This window comes from Haliaeetus leucocephalus, unplaced genomic scaffold, assembly GCF_000737465.1.
Source record: "Haliaeetus leucocephalus isolate CR32 unplaced genomic scaffold, Haliaeetus_leucocephalus-4.0 Scaffold2, whole genome shotgun sequence".
NCBI lineage: Eukaryota > Metazoa > Chordata > Aves > Accipitriformes > Accipitridae > Haliaeetus > Haliaeetus leucocephalus.
In genome coordinates this window covers 8,241,996-8,265,465 of record NW_010972438.1, presented here as the reverse complement: position 1 = coordinate 8,265,465, position 23,470 = coordinate 8,241,996, and the positions used below count along the sequence as shown (strand labels likewise).

Genomic DNA, 23,470 nt, shown 5'->3' with positions numbered 1-23,470 from the left:
GCCCTGAAGCTGCAGCCTGGATGCCTCCATATGCACGCTGGCAAAAGACGGAGATGGGACAGCAAGATTTACCTGGGTATCTGTTGGCCTGGTTGCAGCGTTACACTCGTTATCATCCACCACTGACACGTAGGTGCCCACGACACACTTCACTGCTCTCATCTGGTAGCCTTGGCCACAAGTCATCGTGCACTGGGAGGGGACAGACGGGAAAAAGAAGTGCTGGGTCTGAGTAGCTGCTTCGGTTAGAAAGTATTAATCAGCCCAGCCTGTGTTTAGGCATGTAGCATGAGCAGCAAAAATAAAACCCAGCTTCCCTTCTGGTTTCTCTCCACTTCATGCATTTCAGCTTTAAATTAGGTCAAAGTTTTAACTCACTGCGCCCACCAGAGCCCTGCACGCTTCACTTGCTTCCTCGGGAATGAAGGTGCGAGCATTTAAATGATTTACTTTGCTGCACACAGTAAATCATAGTCTGGTAGAACCTGCATCAGAGCCTTCTTTAAAACTGGTTGTTCAGCCCCGCAGTAGCACAAGCGGCTAATGAATAATTTTGCTGGTGGGAAATAAGTCTGACTGGGACAACTGGTCTGGGTTTGCTGCTGTTTTTTTAAGTCAAGAGCTAACAGCTTTGTGGAAAAGGAGATGCCAGAACACTCTGGGAGAAATGAGCAACTTGTATTTTAACAGAAAAAACCCAAAACCTCACCAACCCAGAAAGTGGAAAACATTAAAAGCAACAAAAGCTATTCAATGGGAGCAGCTTCTCTGTGAAAATTAGGCCATGCATTTACATGCCTAAATAAGGATTTAGGAGCATAACCCTGGAAACGCTTTTTTTGAAAATCGCAGCCAATTTAGTATGACACAGATTAAATTTAGCACAAAGGGCAGGTACTGTTATTGCTGCCCATCCGCTGAACCCAAGCGAACAGAGGGCTGCTTTGGTGTGCAAATCAATTAACACAGTTACGACACTGAATTTGGATGAAAGGGTAGCACCCAGCCTTGGCCACCAGCACCCAGGTCCCACTGGCCCGGAGCCCCGTGACGGCTCTGCGGTACCTGGCCCCACGGTCCCACTTGCCACGAAGCACACTCTTGCTGCTGGCACGTCTGCACCGACTCCGGCTTCGTTTCGGGATCGCAAAACCTGTCGTTTAATCGATCTTCTCCAAACTGGCACCAGGTCTGGCGGTGTTTGTGCCCTTTTCCACAGGTGACCAAGCACTGCGAGGAGTAAAGCGCAAGATCAGACGGTGCTGGGGATGTGCTGCCAGCTCAGCACCCGCCCCGGCGCTGAAAAATAAACCTGGAGACCCGCTGCAACCGCTGCTTCAAAACTGGTGCTGATAGGCAGCTCTTTAGCTAATGACCATGTGCTCTGGAAAAGACGAGTGTCTCGCAGTGAGACAGGATTGCTCTGAGGAGCTGGTCCAGAGCAGAGGCTGGAGCAAGGAGAGCACAGCCGGGCTGGGACCCCTCAGCAATGGGCAAAGCGAGACCACGAAGGCTCTTGACTTCCAGCAGCTGTGAGACGTAAGGCAAAGTCGCAGCACTGCCCGACTGGGCTTCAGCTCTGCACAACGGGGTGCCGAAGGCTTGCAAAAAACCTCCTCGGCTCCGAGTGTGTGCAATAAGGGTCTCGGCTCCCGCGGACTGCAAATGCCTCTTCCACTGCCCCGGCATGGCTTGGGCTGCCAGCAGCTCCACCCAGAAGACAGATATTTTGCAGAGAACAATCCCTGTTCCCACTTAATTGCTTTCATCATCTCCTAAAAGAAAGTGATTCACAGAAACGAGAGCTATGCGGCCACAAAGGCGACAAGCAGCTTTTGAAGACTGTTCTCCAGCATCCCTGGTCCTGCTGCACGGAAAAGCCTATCAAGATACGGTTTTGTTGCAATGCAAAGGACACCAGCAGCAGCAGAAGAGGTAATGGTAATAAACAGCAGAGAGAGGGCTGAGCAAGATATCAGTAGGGTGAAATCCTGCCCTCCAGCAACAGCCAGAGCTGTCAGGGCTCACGAGGACAATCTCAAGGGAAAATGAGGGCAGAAGGTATTCTTTCCAAAGGTGCAGAGGAACCATGGAAAAACTGGGGAGAAGTTACTGCAGGGCTGGAGAGGAACTAACCCCGTGTGGCTTTGCAGGGAGGCAAATGGCCAGTTGACCAGTGGCCACAAGGCCAGTGACTTCGGTGCCTCCGCACGGGCTCAGGGAGACCTTCTGCAAGGTGCCACCACGACCCGGGACGGAACCAAAACACGAGGGATGAGCAGGGACAGAGATTGATCTCTCTTTGCAGGCACCAGCCCCTCTGGGTGGAGGACCAGCAGGGTGAGCCCACCCTGGTGACCAGCACCTACCTCGGACCAGTCGCCCGTTTTCCACTGGGGGCACAAGAAGTCACTGCATCGCTGGACCGTCAGCTTCTCCTGCTGACTGCACTTGCTGTCGTCCAGGACGTCGTTGTAGGTGTTCACGCACATGGCTCGCCGCCGCCGCGTGCCCCCGCCGCAGCTCTTGGAGCACTGGGAGGGAGAGACTCCGAGTAAATACTTTCTGCCACCCTGCTACAGGCCGAGAGCCCATTTATTGCCTTCTCCTTTGCAGTCAGGACTGCGAAGGGACTACAGAAAACCTCCAGAAGAACAATTTGTACTTTAAGTAACAGGCTGTTACTTTATATATTCCTTTAAAAAGCCAATCTTGCTAAGCTTAATAAAATCTCGCGGCAATGAGTTTCACAAATTCATTTCAGGTTATAACCCCATTATTACTTTTACAAGCATTGCCTTTCAGTTCTCCCAAATGGCTGGTGCTCGTTCTCATTTTAGGAGAGATTAATTCCCTCTAACCAGCCAGCTCCCCTTCACTGTGCCCTCCCTGGAAAGCCCCAGGCTCGGCATTCTCTCAGTGCCAGGCCTGCATTCAGGAATTTTCTTGTTCATAGAAAAGCTCAAAAGTATAAAGGAAACAAATTTCAGAAGTCCTCTGCTGATGGTAACATGTCCTCCCCAACTCCTGGCAGCGGTGCAGGCTCTGATGGGAGAAGACAGCCAGCAGAGCTTAGTGTAATGAAGACAGGCCTTGGGATGCCTAAAAGCATAAATTAATTGCAGTGGAAAATAAGGAGTACCAGGCTGATGTGGACTACAGTGTCCTCCAGGAAAAGCAACGGAAGCAGAATCGCTGCGGCCAACTTTTATATATACGCTGTCTGCAAGCTAAACAGCCTGACATATCCCCGTGCAAGGAGGAGACAGCGTTCGCCGTACCGCCGAGCATCCCTTACCTCGGTCCAAGCCGAGTACCTCCACCCTCCCACGTTACAGTCGCCAGTGCACTTCTCCCTCGTGCTCGGCTTGGGCTGGCTGCTGCAGAAGCGGTCGTCGACCTTCTCTATCTTGCCCTCCAGCCTGCTGTACTTGGAGCAGTAGATCTCCAGCGTGCGGTACCCCAGCCCACACTGGGCAGTGCACTCGCTCTTCCTCGCGATGTGCCACCTGAGACGAGGAGAGCAAACGTCAGCTGTGGGGCTCTGGGACTCTGCCCGCAACGTGCTCAAGGGTGTTTGACGTAAGGAAGGAATATACGCCCTTGAACTGCAAGTTTTGGCTCTCTGCAATACTTCCCAATGCTTTGTGGCTTCTAAAAATCTGAGGGAATTAACCCTGGCATTGCTCCTTGCAGGGAAGGAACCGTCACCGCGTCCCTCCTACAGGCAGCAAAGCCACACTGCAACCCTGCGTGGTGGCAAGGAGGACGGGGGAGTCCACGGCCAAGCAAGGAGCAGCGCTTTGAAGGCTTTCCACGCCACGTTCCCCTGCAGGAGTGCCGCCTTGGCTTCTAAAAACTAAAAGCTGAAAAATACAGCCTCGGAAAACGATCTGCAACAGGCTTGAGAGGCAGGACGCCTGCAAAACAGTTTCAGTTCTTCTAAGTGCGAGGGAATGACACACGAGCCCCGGAGGTGTCAGCGGGGATTAGGGATGTTCCCACCCTGCTGCCTCCTTCCCAGGATGGGCAGCAGGGGCTGGTGGCCCTCAAGGACCCCCCTGGGGACAAACCCCTGCTTCGCATCAACCCCAGCCCCAGCTCTGAGCAAGAGATGCTGGACATGAGGCTTGATCCAGGGAGATGCTGGAGACCCCGGAGCCAACAGGAGCCGACTGCCCCCCACGCCTTGCGGGGGCGGCTTTTGGGGAAGGAGGCAGCCACGTCCCCTGGAGACCCGTGTGGGGAGCGCAGGGCCGAGAGAGCAAACTTCAGCACAGCCAGGAGAAGAATAAGATCAAGGGGATTTGGAGTCAATAGCTCCTGAATGGTGGGAGCCCTCACGTCCCTGCCCGCTTTTCAAACTCCTGCTTTTGCCCTTCTCAAGTTTCCAACCTGTTGCAATGGCAACAGCTGTTACCTCGACAACCCGACCTACAGCCCCCATACAGCCCCCATACAGCCCCCGGTTTAACACAGCCGGAGAAACCCCTCGGGAAACACGGCCATCTGAATTGCTTCACCAGCAGCCCTTTAATGCCACCATATTTAAGCTCCAGAAAGAAAAACAGATTGCTTTTTAAAGGAAAATGGGTTGTGATGATTTAGACGGTGCTCCATCAATTCCAGCTCGCCAGGAGTTGTCTGGGGACAGCCCTGAACCCGCTCTACACTTTAAGCCTATTCTTCGCTTTAAGCAAATGATGATAAATCCAAGCCTTAGTTACTCTTTTGCTTTGAGCATATGTTTTTCCCTCTTTGCAGGCTGTTTGTAGGATGGTGCTGAACATTTCTGATCCAGGCAGATGCAAATTTCAGGCACTTTATTGCACAGGGAGATTTTTCAACATTAGGTGAATTTTTGTCTAGTTAGCGTTAATTTAATCCAACAAGAGAAATGTGAAAACGTAGAAAAGTGCCTCTCAAAACACTGCTGGTCAATGCCAATCCCGCTTGGTCGACAAAGAGGCAACTGCTAATCCTTCTCTTTTTTAAAATCCAATACAGGCTGATGAGAAAAGGAATTACGGTGAGAGGTGAAAGGAAAGAAGAGTAAACAATAAATATACAATGTAACATATATACAGGGCTGAGTGGAGTGCACCTTAATTCGCATTCTGTGCTACAAGGCTCGGTGATGGGTTCAGGCTGGGGAATTCGATCACATCGCTGGTCCGACACCGTGAGCTGATCCGACTCTCTCGTACACACAGGTTTCCTTTTTCGTTCTCCTACACAGAAAAACAACGGCACGTTCTTTGAGTCATACAGGAAAGCGATCAAATCAGTTATTTCTCTTACTCCTTTTATAGTAGCAATTAAGAGACGTTTAATTACACTTTTCAATCTCTTTCGGAAACAGGGAGGGGCTTAAGACTCTCTAAAAAGAGCAGAAGGACTTGAACGCAGACGAGATGGACGCAGGCGGAGCTGCAGCACGCCTGCAAGCACGGGCTCTGCTTGTTTCGCAGCCCTGGCAGGTGGCAACGATGGGACGTCAGACCCCAAACCAGACACCGATGCCTTTTGCAGCCTTAGGAAATGCCACGGAATCTCTTCTGCGCTTGAGCTTCCTCACGTGCAAACCAGGTTGCAAGGTTTACCTGGCTCAGAGGGGCTGTAAAGGTGCCCTGCTCCGAAACCGAGAAGCAGCAGAGCAGTGCTACACCTTGTACAATGTTATCTACTACTACAGCCCGGGGAAACAATTACGCCCATAACGTGAGAATCTCAAAGAAATCGAACGGAGAGGGATTTGACGGCACTACCCAGATCCCAGGCAAATCCAGGACAAAACTAAGCCTTTCCCAAGCACCCACCTTGGCAGAGCTTACTGCAGGGCTGCCACGGGCCATATGCATTCCAGTAAAACTGCTGAGGTTTGTCCTCAATGGGGATATTAAACGTGTAACGAACGTCAGGATTGTACAAATTGCCCACTGATAAAACCTGAGAGGAAAAAAGATGAAGCGGAGTAAACGAACAGACTTCGCTGCCCACTGTTTTCAGTCCAGTAATGCTGGGCAGACTTTTCCACACGCACAACATATACTTCACCTGAAGTGTTATTTCTTGCTCAATCCGATCTGTAGAATTAATCCTTTCAATAGTATTATCCGATCCGCTGTATTCGATCACAGCATTCCCAACTTTGATTTCCCTTTTAAACATACTGACGACAAAGTCTCCATTTAATATAAAGTCTCCTTGACTGTTAGATAAGGCTGCATAGGTGCAAAAAACAAGAACTAAAGACGCAGAATTAACTCATACGTACATAATAACGTGGGTCACGCGCTCTCAGTGCTCCTTTTCATTGGGGTGGGAGGAAAAGCCCACTGGCACTCTCAGACAGAAAGGATGTAAAGAGAGCAGCAGAGCTCTTACAGACATTGTGCCTTCTCCTTTTTCCACCGGGGAGCCTCATTAAATGAAGGCTGAATGCTTGAAGTTGTTGCTAAATAGTTCACCCATAACCCAGGGCAGAGAGATACCCAAGAGGCATGCCGGGCCGGCTGCTGTACGCGGCACACGCAGTCTGTATCCCCTCGTATACAGCAAAAAATAATCCTGCCCAAATCTTTTTGTTAGCCGTGCGGATAGGGTGGCTTCCCTGTTGTTTCCAGGTGTGTTCTTAGGGTACATGTATGTACGCTAATTGCCCAAATGTCATTTTCTAGTAGATAATTACAGGGAGCTTGGTCAGTATCTCCCCCTCTCTCTCCCTCCTCCCCCCCTACTTTTTATTATTCCAAATCTTAAGGTATGTGAAAGCACTGAAGGCTTAAAGCCTAAATGCTTTATAAAAGGAACAGTTTCCTGAAAACAGCAGTCTGCTGCACAACTTCACACTAATGCGATTATGTAGCTAATTTCCTAAGTTAGTTTCCCCACCATTTCACCCATCACAGCTACATTACTACAAAGCCTCTGTACAGAAAAATCTAAACTTAACACCAAAACACCAAAGGGAAGGTTTTTACACCAAATGAGGAGAGATAATGAAGCAAAACCCTGCTCGGTAGCAGACAGACATAGACGGAGAAAAACGCACAAAGCAGACGCTATACTCAACCAAATTCCACACTTTGGAGGCTTTAATGTCATTAGGCAGTAGTAAAACTCATTAAAGGATTCCTTCCCGTTTACTGTATCTCCTACAACAGTAGGTACATGTCTTGGACTTGATGACAACATCAAATTCCTCCTAAATTGTTAAGCAACTACAAGGTTCACAGTACTGAGGGCCCAAGATTTCACACTCAGTGAGCTGCAAAATAGGTGGACACATGCACACTTCTCATTTGCTTCTAGTCAGGCCTAATGTGAAGAGATGCTTTCCCAGCAATATTAAAGCAACATTAAAGAAGATTTGCCTTCATTGCTTCCCAAGAAGATTAAAGGCCCTCCAAGAAGAGCTGAGAAGTTCTTTGGGGCTCCTTCTGGGGTGAACCAGTTTGAATAGGCACAACACATTCCTCTCTTTCTAGAAAAGAGGAATAACGAAACGTACCTCCCTCCCTCCCCCAGGACAGAAAACTATCACACCTCAGGAAGGTTTTCTTGGTACTGACGTGCATTCGTGCTGCACCACCTCATTTCAGTGCCGTGAATGTGCAGAAACGATGCAACGCGGCTGTAAGTGAATGGCTGCTCGCGTGCGGGGACGGACAGCCTTGCATGACCCCCGTCTGGGAATGAGGACAGGGAGGACCCGCTCAGCTTTTTGCCTGAATGAAGGGTCCAGCCACATGGATGGGATTTCAGAGTGACAGCCAAAGCTGTCAGCATCATTTCCCTTTGGTGCACGATAGTCTCCTCTACTTGTTTCTCAAGGGAGTTCCTTGACCTTCAATGGGCTGGGAACCACCAGCCTAGTCCCGTTTTTAACATGGCCCAAGTGCTTGCCGTAACTGGACAAGTCTCATATTTTGCAAAAATGCTCAACATCCACAGTGATTTTGTGAGATGAAATGAAATGCCCTGCTCAGACATGTAAATAAGGGACCCCGTGCTACTGGAGCACAGCGGGCAGTGCCAGGCACGGGGCGTGCAAAAGAGGAGGAACAGAGCCGGGAGAGCAGCCATCCCCCTGGGACTGCAAGGGGCCACAGCCCGAGTCCCTGCTCCATCAGCAGCCCAGAGAGACTGAGGGACCCAAACAGGACCTAATGGCAAAACCAGCCTTCAACTGTGTCCTGGTTTTGGCTGGGATAGGGTTAATTGTCTTTCTAGTAGCTGGTATAGTGTTACGTTCTGGATTTAGTATGAGAATGATGTTGGTAACACACTGATGTTTTTAGTTATTACTAAGCAGTGTTTGTACCAAGTCAAGGATTTTTCAGCTTCTCATGCCCAGCCAGCAAGAAGGCTGGAGGGGCACAAGAAGTTGGGAGGGGACACAGCCAGGGCAGCTGACCCAAACTGGCCAGAGGGGTATTCCGTACCATGGGATGTCATGCCCAGTATATAAACTGGGGGGAGTTGGCTGGGGAGGTGGATCGCTGCTCGGGAACTAACTGGGCATCAGTCAGCAAGTGGTGAGCAAATGCACTGTGCATCACGTGTTTTGTATATTCCAATTCATTTATTATTGTCATCTTATTATTTTTGTTATTATCATTATTATTTTCTTGCTTTCTGTCTTATTAAACTGTTCTAATTTCAACTGATGAGTTTTACTTTTTTTCCTGATTCTCTCCCCCATCCCACTGGGTGCAGGGGGAGTGAGCGAGCGGCTGCGTGGTGCCTAGTTGCTGGCTGGGGTTAAACCACGACAGACTGGCAGGCGTAACATCACTCCTAACATGCGTTTGTGTTATCTCCGCTATTGAACCCAAACAGAACTCTCTATGGGGTGAATTACTGATCAGCATGGTGGAAAAGAGACACATGGCCGTGCTAAAAGCATATGTGCATGCAGCAGACTGGTCTAACACCGCACCACAAGCATCTTCATCTGCCTCTAGAAACATACCCACAGATTAGAGAAAACAGTGACTATGAAAGTCTGACAGCCAAAGGCCAAGTTATTGTTAGGTTTAAATCAAACCAATGTCTTTGGTGCAGGGTATTTCTTTACAGTTACATATCACTGTCAGACAGGGACAAGAAGGGCTCAGTCTAAGTGAAATCAGAATTATTATTCTGAGAGGAATAGAAAATAACTTCTCTTTGGATTTGCTCGTACACACGTCTTTCAGGGTATGGCATATTTACTCTCCAGCCAAGGAACGGTGACAGCAGAGACGTGTTAACTTGTGATGAGGAGACTCCAGCAGAACTCAGAAGCCTGTTTGGTTCTCAGCTTTGTGCCTCAGCTCCCACCCACAGCCCAGGCTCGATAGTCCTTCCCAGCCCCAGAGACACTCCAAGGGGGTATTTCTTACAATCTGTGAACCTCCCAAAGTTTGCATCAAGGCAGGCATGAGCAAAAAGAAGGAACAAGATAAGGCTGAATGTTTGGTAGACATACCAGAGAAATTCTCCATAAGAAAACATCTCCCTTAAATGAACCCTTCATCCTCCCTAGCAGAGAGCAGCCAGTAGATATGTCACCACAACCAGACAATAAAGCAGATTTCTGGACTGAAACAAGGACTGCAACTCACCCAGGTAGTTGTCATCCTCTGGTTTCCCTGAGTAACTGTGCTGACGCACATCAATATTAGTTGCACCAGCTGGGATGCGGACCACAACGTTATAGCCTAGAAAAGATTTAACGGAAAGTCAAGGCTATTACACAGAAATTTCATTTGCTTTTTACGGGGGGAAGGGAAATGAGCAAAATTACCTCACATTACACAAGCCGATACTTTTCATTTAGGGATAGCATAAATAGTTATAAAATGGAATATGCTATAGCTAGAAGGATTTTGCATTTTACATCAGTGTTTTTGTAGATTAAGTTGTGGTAATGGCTTTTATAGACCCACATTTTTCACTATAAAGTTTTTAGCAACAGATTCTTACCATAATGCACCGTGTTAAATGTGCCTGCAACAGTTTTGCATGAAGAATTGTCCCCACCACAAACACCACATTTATCTCTTCTTGCTTTTGAATTCAGCACATGATCGCATCCAGCTTGCTTTAGGAGAAAAATTGAAAAAGCTAGATTGAGCAAATACAGACTAGAACAGCATTTACAAACCTCCCAATTAAGGCACACAAAAGCTGTGTATGCAAAAGGCTGCTGTGAGACAAATCGTTTTGCTTCCCCACATTTTTCTGCTGATTTACAGTGTGGCCATCCCACACCATTTTCAAACAAAAGGCTTTTTTTACAAAGCAAGAATCAGAACTGCTGTTTGCACCAGGTGATGCTTTTGCTAGAGAAAACTTCTTGCATCAATTGTTCCCATAGAGAAAAGCGTCAAAAATAACTGTGAATGGAAATATAAAGTGCTCCGGAGTCTGACCTGGAAGAACCAGGGCAGAATGCAGAAGGAAGCATCATTTGGATTCAGGCTCGGACCTCCACAGCCCCCAGTAACTTAGGGCAGACGTACAGACACCCTCCACGCACGACTCTTCTGCAAACCTGGAGGTTGGCACAAGCTCCCGACCGGCCGGGGCAGCCGGCAGCCCCCAAGTGAAGAGGAGACGCCAACGACCGGCTGGAGCGAGGTGCAGAAGGACCATGCTGCCAAGGCAAAACGGCAATCACCCTCGCTAAAGAGAAGGGAAAAATACTTACCCGGCAAAGGCCCTGCACGCAGATGTCATTTGTGTCGGGGCCGCAGGGCGTCCCGTCGATGACGCGATCCCGCAGCTGGTAATACGCCGTATTTCCAGCCACTCGGCAGAACAACTTGCACCGATCCTTCATCAGGACTGGGCATGGGAGGGAGGAAAACCAGAAGCACGTTTATCTGAATGCCATCACCCCGACGTGGTGATGCAGGAGGCAGGATCTGCATCCGTCCCCCCCTCACTTACTGCCGCTGTATTTGGGAACCCAGCGCACGTTGGTGGGCAGCCCGTTGATGTTGAAGTGCTTCCCATCGAAGTCGGCGCACTGCTCATCCCGAAAATCCTTCTTCAGCTTCGAGCACGGTTCGGTATTGCAGGATTTAAACTTCATGCGACGACCCACGCAGTATTTCCCACCGTTTTTAGGCCTGCAAAAACAAGAAAGAGAAGCTGGCTGGGATCGAGCTGGAAATGAGATGTAATTGCAGTTCTGCAACCTGTTCAGCACAGTCGGTATTTGCAACACCATTTTGATGGCTCTATCTACATCTATGCATATCTTTTAATTAATATCCCAGGCTGCAGGTGTCTAATAAAAAAGACCATATATGCGATGCTAAAAAGGGATGAAAAAGGGAATATTTGCTCTCTGATGAATGCAGTGGTCATGAGAGAAGCCAGAGAGGAAGAGCAACTTCTTCCTCCTCACCGGAGGATTTAGTTTCATGCTGAGGGATCCCATACGGGGCCATCCCTCCACAACCCCATCGGTCCTATGGATTTGGTGGCTGAGAGTTTGCATCTGATCTACTGGGTTGCAAATAACTAAACATCACAGCAGAAAGGAGAAAGGGTTTCCCTGCAGAGGCTGAAAGGCCAGGCAGCACTTAGTCCTTCAGGATTTCTAGCCCCAAATGGTAGAAATGGTAATGCTAGACACTTTTAAACAACTTTATCTCCATGTATTCCAGAAAGCACCAAAGATGGCCAGTAAATACTTTACCCCCATTTTATAGTAGGATGACTGTGGTATAAACAGGGGACACCGATATCATCCAAGCCACATAAAAGCCATCAGATAAGCCTAGGAGAAATTGTCATTTTGAATTTCCCGACTCCCAGATTCAGGGCTGTAGTCATATAACTGGTTTTGTCCTCATATATAGATGGACCCTTTCCCAGGTAACAGCTCACTCTGGGGACCAAAAAAGCCTCTCCCACTCCAGCTGCTGTCAGCAGTGGTGTGGGAGCAAGCTGCACGTGGACAGCATTGGAAAAGCCCAGCTGAAGGCACTTTTCTGGTGAGGACTCATTTTCAGCTATAGTAATGCTGCAAGGAAAAATACCCTTGGGATACAAGCTATCCTATTTACAGTCTATTCAAAGGACATTTCTTCTAGGAACTCAGGTAAGGTTTCATATACCCATCTATGTGCAGCCTTCTATGTATATAATGAATCATAATAATAAAATAAAAAAGGATGCACCGTGCTTTAAATGTTCCAAACAAACCCCCACCATCTCTGCTGCTCTCTCCTGAAACTTCAGATGAAATTGGGAGGGCATGGTGGAAGCTTCCACAAGCTACCACTATTAACATGCCTAATAAAAACTGCAGTACCACCCAAGCAGCTTTGCTTTTGCCTGATGTTACAGAAGGAAAGATATTGCAATCTGGATGAAATGTTGCCAGGGTCAACTTGGGCAAAGCTGTAATTATCCAAAAAGAAAAAATTATACCAGTTAAGACCTGCACTCAAGGGAGACAAAGTTAACATGCATCTCGGCCATCAGCATGGGAAAGCCTCCACTGGCTGAGGTTAGCCCCAGCCTCTCCCTTTAACAGACCATTTCAGAGGAGTCAGTGGAGGGCAAGAGCATCCTGATGGTGCTGTGCCAGGGCACGTGTACAGAGGCAGAGAGTGGCCCTCAAAGCTCAGGACAACATCTGTGCCCAGCTCCAGCCTATTCTGCAAAATAACCACTAAACCTACATCTTCGACCCAACCCCTGAACAAAAAAAGTGCCTGGGCCAGCAAGAAGGGCAGGTCAGAAAAGGGACTCGCCAGGCGCTGAAGTCCTGGCACCCACACCTCCTGCCTTTCAGGGATTTTCTTCAGGATCGGCTCTGCCTTGCCCCAGGACCCGATGCCCATCGGCACCCCAGGGATGCTGGCAGAGCCCGTATTCCCTTTGAGCCTCCTCGGGAAGGAAGCCACTTTGCACACTTGGAGACCCTCCAAAATGTGAACCAACAAGTGATAAACAGGAACCACCCCTGCCCTTAGCATGGAGGTGCCCACCATAAGCTCTCCACATTGCATGCAGTCAGTGTCTCCTAATGGAACAGAGACAGAAATCCTCTACACACGTACGAAGGTCTATACAGACAGTGAGTCAAACAAGTTCCTACTCCTGAACGCATTTTTTTTAGCATCTCGACACATCAACCACCTAGGAAGCCCAGCAGTGCCTTTTCTCCCACAAATAAAAATTCTTCACTCTTACGTTTGAAAACTATTTGTCACTCAAGTAGCAGAGTGAAATAAGTGGGGAGACAGAGGCACAGAGCAGCTTGCACTTGCCAAAAGATTACCTGCAAAGTGGCAAAGGGCAGGCAGACTTCCCACCACCCCATCAGCACCATACTAGGGATGTTCACAGGTCTGGCAGAAGGAGTTACCTCCTCCAGCAGCCGCAGGCGAGATGCAGAGCACCACCAGCTACACACAGGGGATTTTTCCTGCCAGCAGCCTCTCCTCACCGAGATACACATTGCTGTGGTGCAGACCCCTCAAGACCTATCCTAAAAGCCGAGGGGTATGATTTGTCTTTAGGCACAGCCCAGAGCAATAGCTGGTAACAGCAGCTCTACCTGCTCTGAGGGCAGCTCTCACATGCCATCTGGAAACTAAACATGTGTCGCTTGCAAAGGTTTCTGGTGCTTGCAATTAAGCAAGTACCAGTGATAAAAAGCCCAAGCAACCGCCCAGCGCCCAGCGCAGATTCCTGTTTACAGACTGATTTTACACCAGTTGCTAGTGGAGCAAGTCTAAACCCCGTTTCTACCGATTTAGTCTATTCTCCACCTTGGTACGACAAACAACTCGAAATAATTTAACTGATTACACTTGGGACTGCTCCAGAGACAACCCAGTGCAGCAGTCCCTGTGGATGCATCCTGGACTCTCCTGCCTCGCAGGCACGATGGTGATTCCTGGGGGTTTCCCACCGCCGAAGCCCATCCCGTGGACTATTCCCACACAGGCACGTTATCTACCTCCAGCTACAAAGGGACATCTCGACCATGTACCCACACAGCACATGGGGAAACTTCTTAGCTGTGGCAGCAGCACACTGCAGACCTCGGTGAGTCCGAAGTATTCATGGGGGAGTTCACAGGATTCATCATTTTCATTTCAAAAGCATTTACGCCGCAGCAGGACTGTTGCGGTTTGACAAAGGCTCTAAATTATGCAAAGCTCTAACAGGGCATTTCTTTAAAAAAAATTGCAATTACAACATTTTTATGGCAACCACATTGCTTCCAGTATAAATCAATTTAATTAAAATGAGACTTCTAAATATTAAGTTAGTTAAGAAGAACATGCAGGAGCCTTTTTTTTTTTAAGGGTACATCTAACAAAATTCAAAGATCCCAAGCTACTGTATAGTTTCCTTTTCTATAGACATGACCCGTGAGATTGAAACAATATTGAACACATGGACGCACCACAAACTGAAGGATGCTAAAACTTGCCATCGTGTTGCAAACTGTCAGCTTCGTAACTGTGGCAGTAAATCTCCCCACAGCCAGTGTTTGGGGCTGAAGCACACTCACGCTTCTGACATTTCAAAACAGCCCCAAACCACCCTGACAGTTTTAGGGTGTTTTTAAACCAGCATTGCTTTTCACAGAGTCTGAGTAAACAGAAAGAGCTGACCCTGAAAAATAAGTTGGCCTCATATAACATCGATTCTCAGTGTCACAAAGAAATATGGGATACTTCCCACTATGTAATATTTTTATGGATAATCATCAACAATGTACCACAGAGACAGAAGGGAAAGCAGTGCTTGCATAGGAACCCCCTTGTTCTGCCTCAATTTCCCTTCTCTCCGAATCCTCTAGTTGATCAGCCAGTGCGGACCCGCTCTCGATCTAGCATCGTTCCCCTTACAAGCTCCTGTGCACACCCCGGCTTCGCTGCGTTCCTCCCAGCACACCAGCAACTCCCAGGACACAGCAGCCAGGCCTGGGGAACGGTGGGGTCTTATCCCCGCTCCCACCCCAACAGGTCTTAAATAGGCAACGCTTAATGCATCATCTGCAATTACTAACCTTGAACATTTTTGCTTGCAGACCTTGAGGCAGCACCCAACCCTCAAGCGGTCCAGGAGCACCAGGTACAGGTACCTCACCAAGAAGCACTGTTTTGGGGTGCTTTGCACGTGCTCAGCCCCACGGGCAGCCACTCTGCCACAACGAAAAGCCCCTGGAGAATGAACTGCAGGGCACACGTGCTCGTCTGCACGTCTGCCTCTGTGGCTGTGCTCATGCAGCGACTGCGGGAAAAATCCGTGAAGCTCTCACGTGCACGGATCAGTTTGAGATCTTCTTCGCAGCATCCCAGAAAGCCCTGGGACGGGAATTGGGAGGTGTGCTGCCAGTGGCCAGCACAGTTATCTATAGATGTGCTCACATGGGAAGTTCAGACAGCTTTCAGCACAGGTGGATACTTTTGTGATGCACCAAAATGCAGACATGATCCAACTGGCATGCAGAGATAACACTCCCCCATCCAGAAAGCCATTCCTGAAAACAGGGCTCCTGGTATTGACATCTTATGAAATATGCCTTTTCCCCGTAACCCTGCAGCTATGCCTTGCTTTGAAAACCAGGGCTCGCACCACAGACCCTCTACGTGACGCGCCGCAGCCGTGGGCTTTGTCTGTACCAGCCAGCCTCGAATTCCCAAGTGGGCAATCTTGGTTGGAAGGGTCTGGTCTGGTTAGCTAATACATTCCTTCAGTGTATGTCAAAACACAGTCTGCGGCCATTTCAGAGGCTTACAGCTCTTCCTACAGCCCTGCAAGATACTCATCCGTGTATGTGTCAGAGCGCATTAGAGGCAGGAGCTGCAGCCTTATTTTCTGTACCATGGGAGGGGGTGTGTGTGTGTGTGTGTCATCTGCAAAGCCAGATTTAATACAGTATTTTATTGGCATGCAAGATCCCACCCCAGGTCCTCATATACAGAAAAAGCTAAACCATCTTTGAATATAAAAGCCTTACTGAAAACTATTTCAGACCTTACTCAAGGTATCTGGGTTGGTTTTGCTGCCTTCTACAACAGAGGAGAAACTCTGTATGTTTTCAAAGTGCTTTGAAAAGCGGGAGAGGCAGGAGAGTACCCAGCGGTGTTTCATCCACTTGTATCGTCTCAGCAGCCCCACGATAACTGGGATGCAGGTGGTGGGAGCCCACGCTACGATGTCAAATTACAGGGACAAAACCAGAGACCTGATGTAAAGCTCCGTGCACGGTGCTAGGAGAGACAACTCCTCGCAGAGACTTTGTGAGGGGTTGGAGAAGAGGCCAGTGACAGCTACATGGCTCTCGAAAGGGGGCCTGGAAAATAACCGTTATTAATGATAAGCACCGGGGATTTCACAGGCAGCTTGGTGCCAAGCATATTTAGGTGCTTTTGCAAATCCCAGCCAAAGCAATACACCTCACGAAACACCAAGGTACAAAACACAAGCTATAAGAGAAGATGGAATTTAAAATACCTTGACTAGCCTTTAGGATAAAAGAGATTTTCTATCACAAAAAGCTATCAGTCCAAACAGATGCCTCTCCAGAAGATGGGAATACTTCTCACTGACAGCACCCAAAGGTTTGGCAGCATAGCTATTTTTGCATGTGGAAAGATATTTTATTTTTGTGTCTCCATGGCTACAGGAAGACCATATGGCGTGTGCTGACTCAGCACAGCGAGACGAGAACTCCTTCGCGCTTGTGTGTTTCTCAGCATCGTTTTAATTAACGTGCTGGTGTCCAACTCCCTTAGCCTCAGCCCTTCTCTTCTCTTTTGACACTCGCCCAGCCGTGCTGAGCCAGCCTCTCCTGTCACTTCACCACCGGTGCTGCTGGTACAAGCTCTCCCTTCTCCCATTAGCAGTGATGAAACTGTCACTGGCGCATCACTAATGGCAATTTCCTTAGCAATAAGCCAACACCAATGACAAGAAAGCAACAAGCCTGCTCAACCTTTTTAAGACCCCTCAGTCCAACCAGCTCCGCAGACCCCTCTCCTTTCTGTGCCTCAGTCCCAAATGAGAGCCCAGAAAGCATCCTGCCCACCTCTCCTTGCTCTCGTGGGCTGAAAGGAGGCAGTTAAACAGAAACCAGCACGGTTCACAAATTGTGTAAACAGGCTGTTTTCATACCAGTTGCTCAACCTATTACTAATATTTCTCCAGCCACACATTTGTCTCCTTGAAGCCCACGGCAAAATTCCCTACCATTTCAAAGGGTGCAGGATTTTGCATTCCGGGCTGACGGCAAACATTTTTGAGTGCTGCTTTTTAATGGGGCACAGATTTCTGCTGAGGTTTGGCTAGTCTGCACCAGCTGACATGTAACTGTATAAAGGATCAGCCGCAAAAGCAGCCAAAAGCTGCAAAACCAGCCAAAGCAGGAGTAAAATGGTAGAAAACTGTATAAAGGATCTGGCCTGCAGGAACAGCTGCAATAGCAGCCAAAGCAGGGGTAAAATAGTGAAAAATGGATAGAAACATGGCTCCTTCCCTTCTCCCTCCTTTCTGATCCACAGCTTTGGAGGAAGAAAAACACCTTTGGAAGTGGGACCCCAGCTGTGCCTTCCCAGGAAAACAGAAGGCAATAAACCCACGCAGATACTAGCTTTTTCATTCTCTCTCCATCGAAAGGATCCCTTTTTAGTGCACTTTACCCACAAACCAAACCTGTGACCGGCTCCTCCCGGGTTCCCATGCCGCCTCATCCGTGCCAGGCAAAGCCACCCGTCCCCGGGGCACACATGGGCTGGGGACAACCGAAGGGGATTTCAGCCCATTTCGGCAATCCAGCTGCTTTTCCCCATTTCACCCGCCGGCACTTCCCCTCCGGGCACTTACTCGGGCCTGTTGCACTCTCGTATCGCCGTCTTTATGCCGCCGCCGCAGGTTCTCGAGCAGGTCCCGAAAGGGCTCCACGTCCCCCACGCTCCGTCTATCACCGGCGCCTCTCGCTCTTTGGGCACGCACATCCCAAATCGGCAGTGCTGCGTGCGAAGGAGAGAGGTGGGAAAGGTGGGTTTGCATTGCTTTTGCATTACGAGCTGACCGCCAGCAACCAGCCTGAACGCCAACACCCATGCTTATTTATTTCTCAACCACTCCTCGCAAAACGCAGCAAAGATTTTGCAATCAAATAAAATTGAACTTCTCTACTTTTTGTCTGTCACCCCCATATTTTTTTCCTCTCTGCACCCTTACATGGCATCCGTGGGAGTAATTTACGGGAAGAAGACTGAAGACAACAGCAAGCAATGAATATTCCTTGTTTACTGGTGCCGAACAGCACGGCAAGGCTCGCGGCGCTGGCTTTTCAAAAAGCGCCTTATCTGATTTCCTGGAGAGCAGCGGGAACCGCGCTGTGTCAGAGGAGGAGACAGGCAATGGGGAAAACACCAGGGAAAACTCAAACCTCCCCACAGCTGAACAAAGAGGGAAAAGAAACTTCCAAATCCAAAGGGCAAATAAAATAGAAAAATGAATTCCTCAATCCAAAGTTGTTTTTTTTTTTCACTCAGCCATAACAAGAGGCATGCCAAGGCCTGGCCTACACTTTTGTTTTCCAGCTATAACTCTTGTTTTCTTTTGTTTGGGAAACTGGCTTAAAGTATCTTGGCAAGCCCCCATCCCTCATTTTTATGGTATAAATTGTGTCCCTTTGGGGTACGTTTGCTAGTTCGACTACACAGACTTCTGGAGAGGTGAGATCTAGGGGAGAGTCACCTTCTTCTGGCCCCACCAGAGTGGATGGAAAAGTGTCCCCAAGACCCGCGAGAGCAGGGCTTCCTTCTCACTGAACACTGCTCGCTAAAGCAGATTTAAACCCAGAGACGTGCTCATCTGCTGGCAGCTGCCTAAATCTTTGCAATTATAGGAAGCCCAAACATTGCTGATTGCTCACAGATTAGAAGAGGTTACAGACTTAAAGAAGAAAACATGCAGCGCATCATTAATATACTCCCTTGCAATATTTCTCTGCACCAGATGCTGTTCAGGCAGGAAAACACCTGATGATCTTTATGGGAATGGCATTGAATTTATTGATGTACCACATTTTTCCAGCCCTTTCACTAATAGCGGAACAAGGTTGTGTCAAGACACACCATGAGCTCATCCCCCCTTTTTAGACATCCTTATAAACCACCTTAGAGAAATCTATCTAGGAAAACAGAGCAAAATCAAACTATTGTGGGGGTTGTGCACCCAGCCCATAGGAGACTGGCTCTGCAGCACGTTTATCACCTTTTGCCCACGATGGCCGGCTTGTCACATTGCTTTTCCAATGAAGAAAGCTGACCTCAGGCGCGTTTGCTTATGGGCATGGTTTACAGGACAGCTGAACAACTTGTAGCTTGGGCCCTAAATGTGGTGTTTGCTCAGAGATGAGCATGGTCTCTAGGCTGCAATGTGCCCTAGATTTGCTTTCAGCTGAAGATTTGATTCCCTGGATAGAAACTGGCTGAAAAATATCTGCTACAGTAAAGAACAGGAATAAAATAAGCTGAAATGCCTGTTTCTTTGCTGAAGGACAAACCCTTACGATGCACAACTCCTCCTGGCATTTACAGGGTTGAAAACCTGTAGGATGGGGACCCCTATGCCAGTCCTGTACAGGGACAAAGAAGTCCGACAGCTATCATCAATGTACAAAAATACATGATGCTAGTCCAACAGTGCTGTCCTGGTGAACTTCTCGCAGCGATGTTGATACTCACAGCTAAATATATAACCACGGTCATGCTTGGCACCACTGACCCAGAGAAGACGACCGAATAGCTAACCAGTGAATGTACACACAGCTAACAGACCGTGACGTGACCTATATGTCTCCCATCCAATGGTTGAGAATTAACCAGGAAATCACCTACATCCCTTGATTTTATTAAAAATTGGGGGGTATGAGTTGATGGTAAATCAAAGGGGGAAAAAAAAGAGCAGCTGTTTTAAATAAGCAGCAAGATTATCTTATGGAAACACAATGGTGTTTCTTGGAACCACACTGTGAATAGTCTGGCTGTGCAACCTTCATGCCTTTTCTATTTTAAAAATAATTTCTATGTTGAGTTACAACAGAAAAACTAAAAAGCCTGCCAGGGTTCTCTTTCCTATGAGCTTACAGATCAGAGAATGAAGAGAATAAAAGAGTTTTTGTCTGGAGCAAATTCAAAATAACTTAGGCACACAGTTGAGCAGGAGAGCCATGGCAGGGATGGGAGACGCTACAACAGACTTTCCTTTCCTTTGTCTTGCCACTGGAGTCCCAGATAATTCACCAAATCCAGCTCCCATCCTTGGGCTGACTTTGGCTGAATAGATTAGCAGGGGGCAGACAAGTGCTGTGAAGCTTCATGCATGCATAACATATACGCTACCTGCTGCCATACGGCAGAAGACAGAAATGATCGCTATTCGCCTACTCTTCTTTTATCATTCTTTAAACAACCCTGAAAACCACAAGAGATGGAGGCCCAAGTTTACAACCCTCTTTATTTTCTTTCAGTGATTTACTTCCACCCGACAATGCACTGGTGCTGTGAAACACTGTAAACCATCATGACTGGTGCTCGCCCAGCAAAGGCCAAACTCTGGGCTGGGCTTATTACTTGATTTAGCGATATCAAATTCAGTGTTCTCACATGCAAAATATGCATAAGATAATACTCCCATGTTGTTTTAGCATCCTTGATTTAAGAATAAATTTAGAGCCTGCTTAAATCTATATCCCAGTAGTTTTAGCTAGAATTTTTTTTAGCTATTCAGGCTTCCTCATTTCCAAAGATAACTCCATAAAAAATGGCATGGTATTTTCTCCATCTGCCAACCCGTATATCACAGGCTTTAAACATGCAGACTTGAGGCAAGGCATTAGTCAGCAAGCAGCAGTTTGATGGGGCTCCTGGCCACAGCAGAGTACCAAAATAGTGATTTATTCCAACAAAAAGCACTCCAGACTCGCACCTCAGCACTTTACGAGCCCAAGTAAACACTGAGGAAGAGAGTTTATAATGATCCAAACCTTAAGCTTGAATTAGACCAACACACAGATGCAAGAATTACTCCATAAAGCCTTTTTGTGAGAATACATTCAAATGCTTGAACATAATTGGACTGCATTAGGTTTTCCTAAAGAGCCCATCTGCTCTCAGCTGAGAAGTTCAGGTCACACTTGTCTAATTTGTCTAAACTTGTCAAATTGTCTAAATTTGTGGACTGGAATGTTTTTGCTTACACAGTGTTTATTAAGAGCCATGCAGCTGGACACTGCCTCTCGGCTGACCCGGGGTAACTCTAAGGAGGTGCTAATCTGCTCAATTGCACTTGTTTGCACATCACTCTGGTCACATCCAAGGGTAACAACAGGTTTGTCGGAAAAAACCTGCAGCCCAGATTTTGGGAATTTCAAGAAAATAGTTATTTCTGAGCTTGCAGTGGTGAGCAGACCCCAAGCTCACCAACAGAGAAGTTGAAGACACAAGGTCTCAAGACACAGGTACTCCACAGCTGCCTAAGTTTTATCCTGAGTCTCAAAAATGGGGGGATTTTACACAAAAACATTAAATACTGGTGCACCACTGGCTCCAGGGAGTAGCATAGGAATAGGATTTCCAACCACATCTCTAATGCACATTCTCAACAATAAAAACAAATGTGTTGACTGCTCTATTCCCTAAGAAAGGAAGGCAAATTGATACATTATGTCCATTGTCTTCAAAGAAATCAGTCAAGTGTCATTGAACAATTGACTTTTCAGATACATGCAACGGAAGGTTAATTACTAAGGAGATCCACAGCCTGTATGGAAAATTATATCTAAAATAGCATCCAGATATTTTAATTAAAATACATCTGAAAGACTATGAATTAAAACATTAACTCTTTCTAAAGAAAATTTTAACTGTTGATCATTAACAGCCAGAAAAGCAAATTTTAAGCTATACCTTGTAGAATAATATCACACTTTTTTTAATAGACCCAGATGGAGAATATATTTGTTGAGACAAAAATGATGAAAACAAATTAGCATTTTTTCTTTAAAAGCTTCAGTATCTCAATAAAAGAAAAAGGAAAATCCTCTCAACTATTTTTCTCCAGATCTGGAGAATAAAAACTAAATACTTATTCTAGAAACCACAGTGCTAGCTGGAAACTAACATTGCACATGGAAATTGAAAGTTTCTATGAATTACTGCCAAAAATGTTCCATACAGAAAATGTCAACCAGTTCTATATTTTACTCTGAAGTTGTCGAGATGAGAAGCCAGTTGGCAAGTTTATGTTACACTAAATCACTAATTGCTCGCATCACATAGGAAATCTCTAATAAAAGCCTAGGGAAGCTTTGCAAAAGTTTTGCTCAAGAGTTCACTCAAGGGCATTAATTTAAAAAGATAAGCGCTCCAGAAGGAATACCTGCTTTAAACAACATTATGCCAAGCAATCGATTTTAATCACATTATCTGCGGTAGAGTTGACCCACGCACACCAGGCGTAAGACACACAGAGCTGTTTTGGGCTTCCACCCTTGCGGTCAGAAGCTGTGCTCAATACAACTGGCCATTGGGACAGGATGATTTTGACCAACATGCTTAGCCTGAGCCGTAGGAAACACAGCTACGAGGCACAAACACCAGGTATTACAGACCTTTCCAGGCTCACATTCTGTCCCATCAGCCCAAGGTGTGTGTTGGGTACGACATCCCTTGTGTGCGCCATCGATGTTAATACACCAAAGTCGCCGACACTGCATCTGCTGAAGTTATCAAAAAGATCCAAATGTTAAATAAATATGTGCTACATGCCTTACCAGGTAGATGATCCTTTATGAAATTATCCCCTTCGGATTTATTATTAACTCACAAGCTTGACAGCAATTTGATGGCTTGTGAGCTTCCCATTCATCCAACCCCAGGTCTTATTTTGCTCTGGCAACACCAGGAAAACCAAGGTGTGGAATTTCACTTACCATATACGGGCACACTTGAGATCCGGGTCCAAAAATTAACTCGCATTGTTTGTTGACGTCATAAATCAGCCCCGGGAGCTGCTGAGGCAACGTGTAAGTTCTTGATGAAGGTTCATCAAGCAAACACTCCCCATAACCAGTGCTACAACACAAATGGGAAAAAATGGTGTAAAACAGGAGGCAACGAGACTAGAACCCATTGGTGTTTACCTGAATTAGCCTTAGGGCAGAGGCACACCGCATTTGCCGTATTTAGCAAGCACTACAACAGCTACTGCAGACTCGAGCACAGGAGGGTGCGTCACCCATTCACCACCACCCCCGTGCTGTGCTAATGACCATCCACCACAGTGCAGTCCGCTCCCCTGGCAAAAGCGTTTCTGAGTGTGCACGACCTGCGTTTAATTGCTGAGCAAGCGCTGGGACGTATTGAGAAAGAAAATCGTTGATGAGCAAAAGAACTGCCTGAGGGACCGAGCTCCTGGATTTGCC

At 47.4% G+C, this 23,470-nt stretch overlaps 1 protein-coding gene across 1 annotated transcript in view; it reads right to left on the bottom strand.

Annotated features, from left to right (window-relative positions):
- Positions 1–23,470, bottom strand: part of ADAMTS9 (ADAM metallopeptidase with thrombospondin type 1 motif, 9) — an 82,899-nt gene that overhangs the window by 39,983 nt on the left and 19,446 nt on the right. The window contains exons 9-22 of the mRNA XM_010573319.1: positions 22,979–23,120; positions 22,658–22,762; positions 17,857–18,002; positions 10,942–11,123; positions 10,700–10,836; positions 9,973–10,090; positions 9,612–9,707; positions 6,058–6,224; positions 5,820–5,949; positions 5,105–5,231; positions 3,299–3,509; positions 2,370–2,534; positions 1,066–1,230; positions 73–192 (exon numbers count right to left, since the gene is read on the bottom strand). Coding sequence (XP_010571621.1) covers positions 73–192; positions 1,066–1,230; positions 2,370–2,534; positions 3,299–3,509; positions 5,105–5,231; positions 5,820–5,949; positions 6,058–6,224; positions 9,612–9,707; positions 9,973–10,090; positions 10,700–10,836; positions 10,942–11,123; positions 17,857–18,002; positions 22,658–22,762; positions 22,979–23,120 — 2,011 coding nt within the window. The remainder of the gene's footprint in view (positions 1–72; positions 193–1,065; positions 1,231–2,369; positions 2,535–3,298; positions 3,510–5,104; positions 5,232–5,819; positions 5,950–6,057; positions 6,225–9,611; positions 9,708–9,972; positions 10,091–10,699; positions 10,837–10,941; positions 11,124–17,856; positions 18,003–22,657; positions 22,763–22,978; positions 23,121–23,470) is intronic.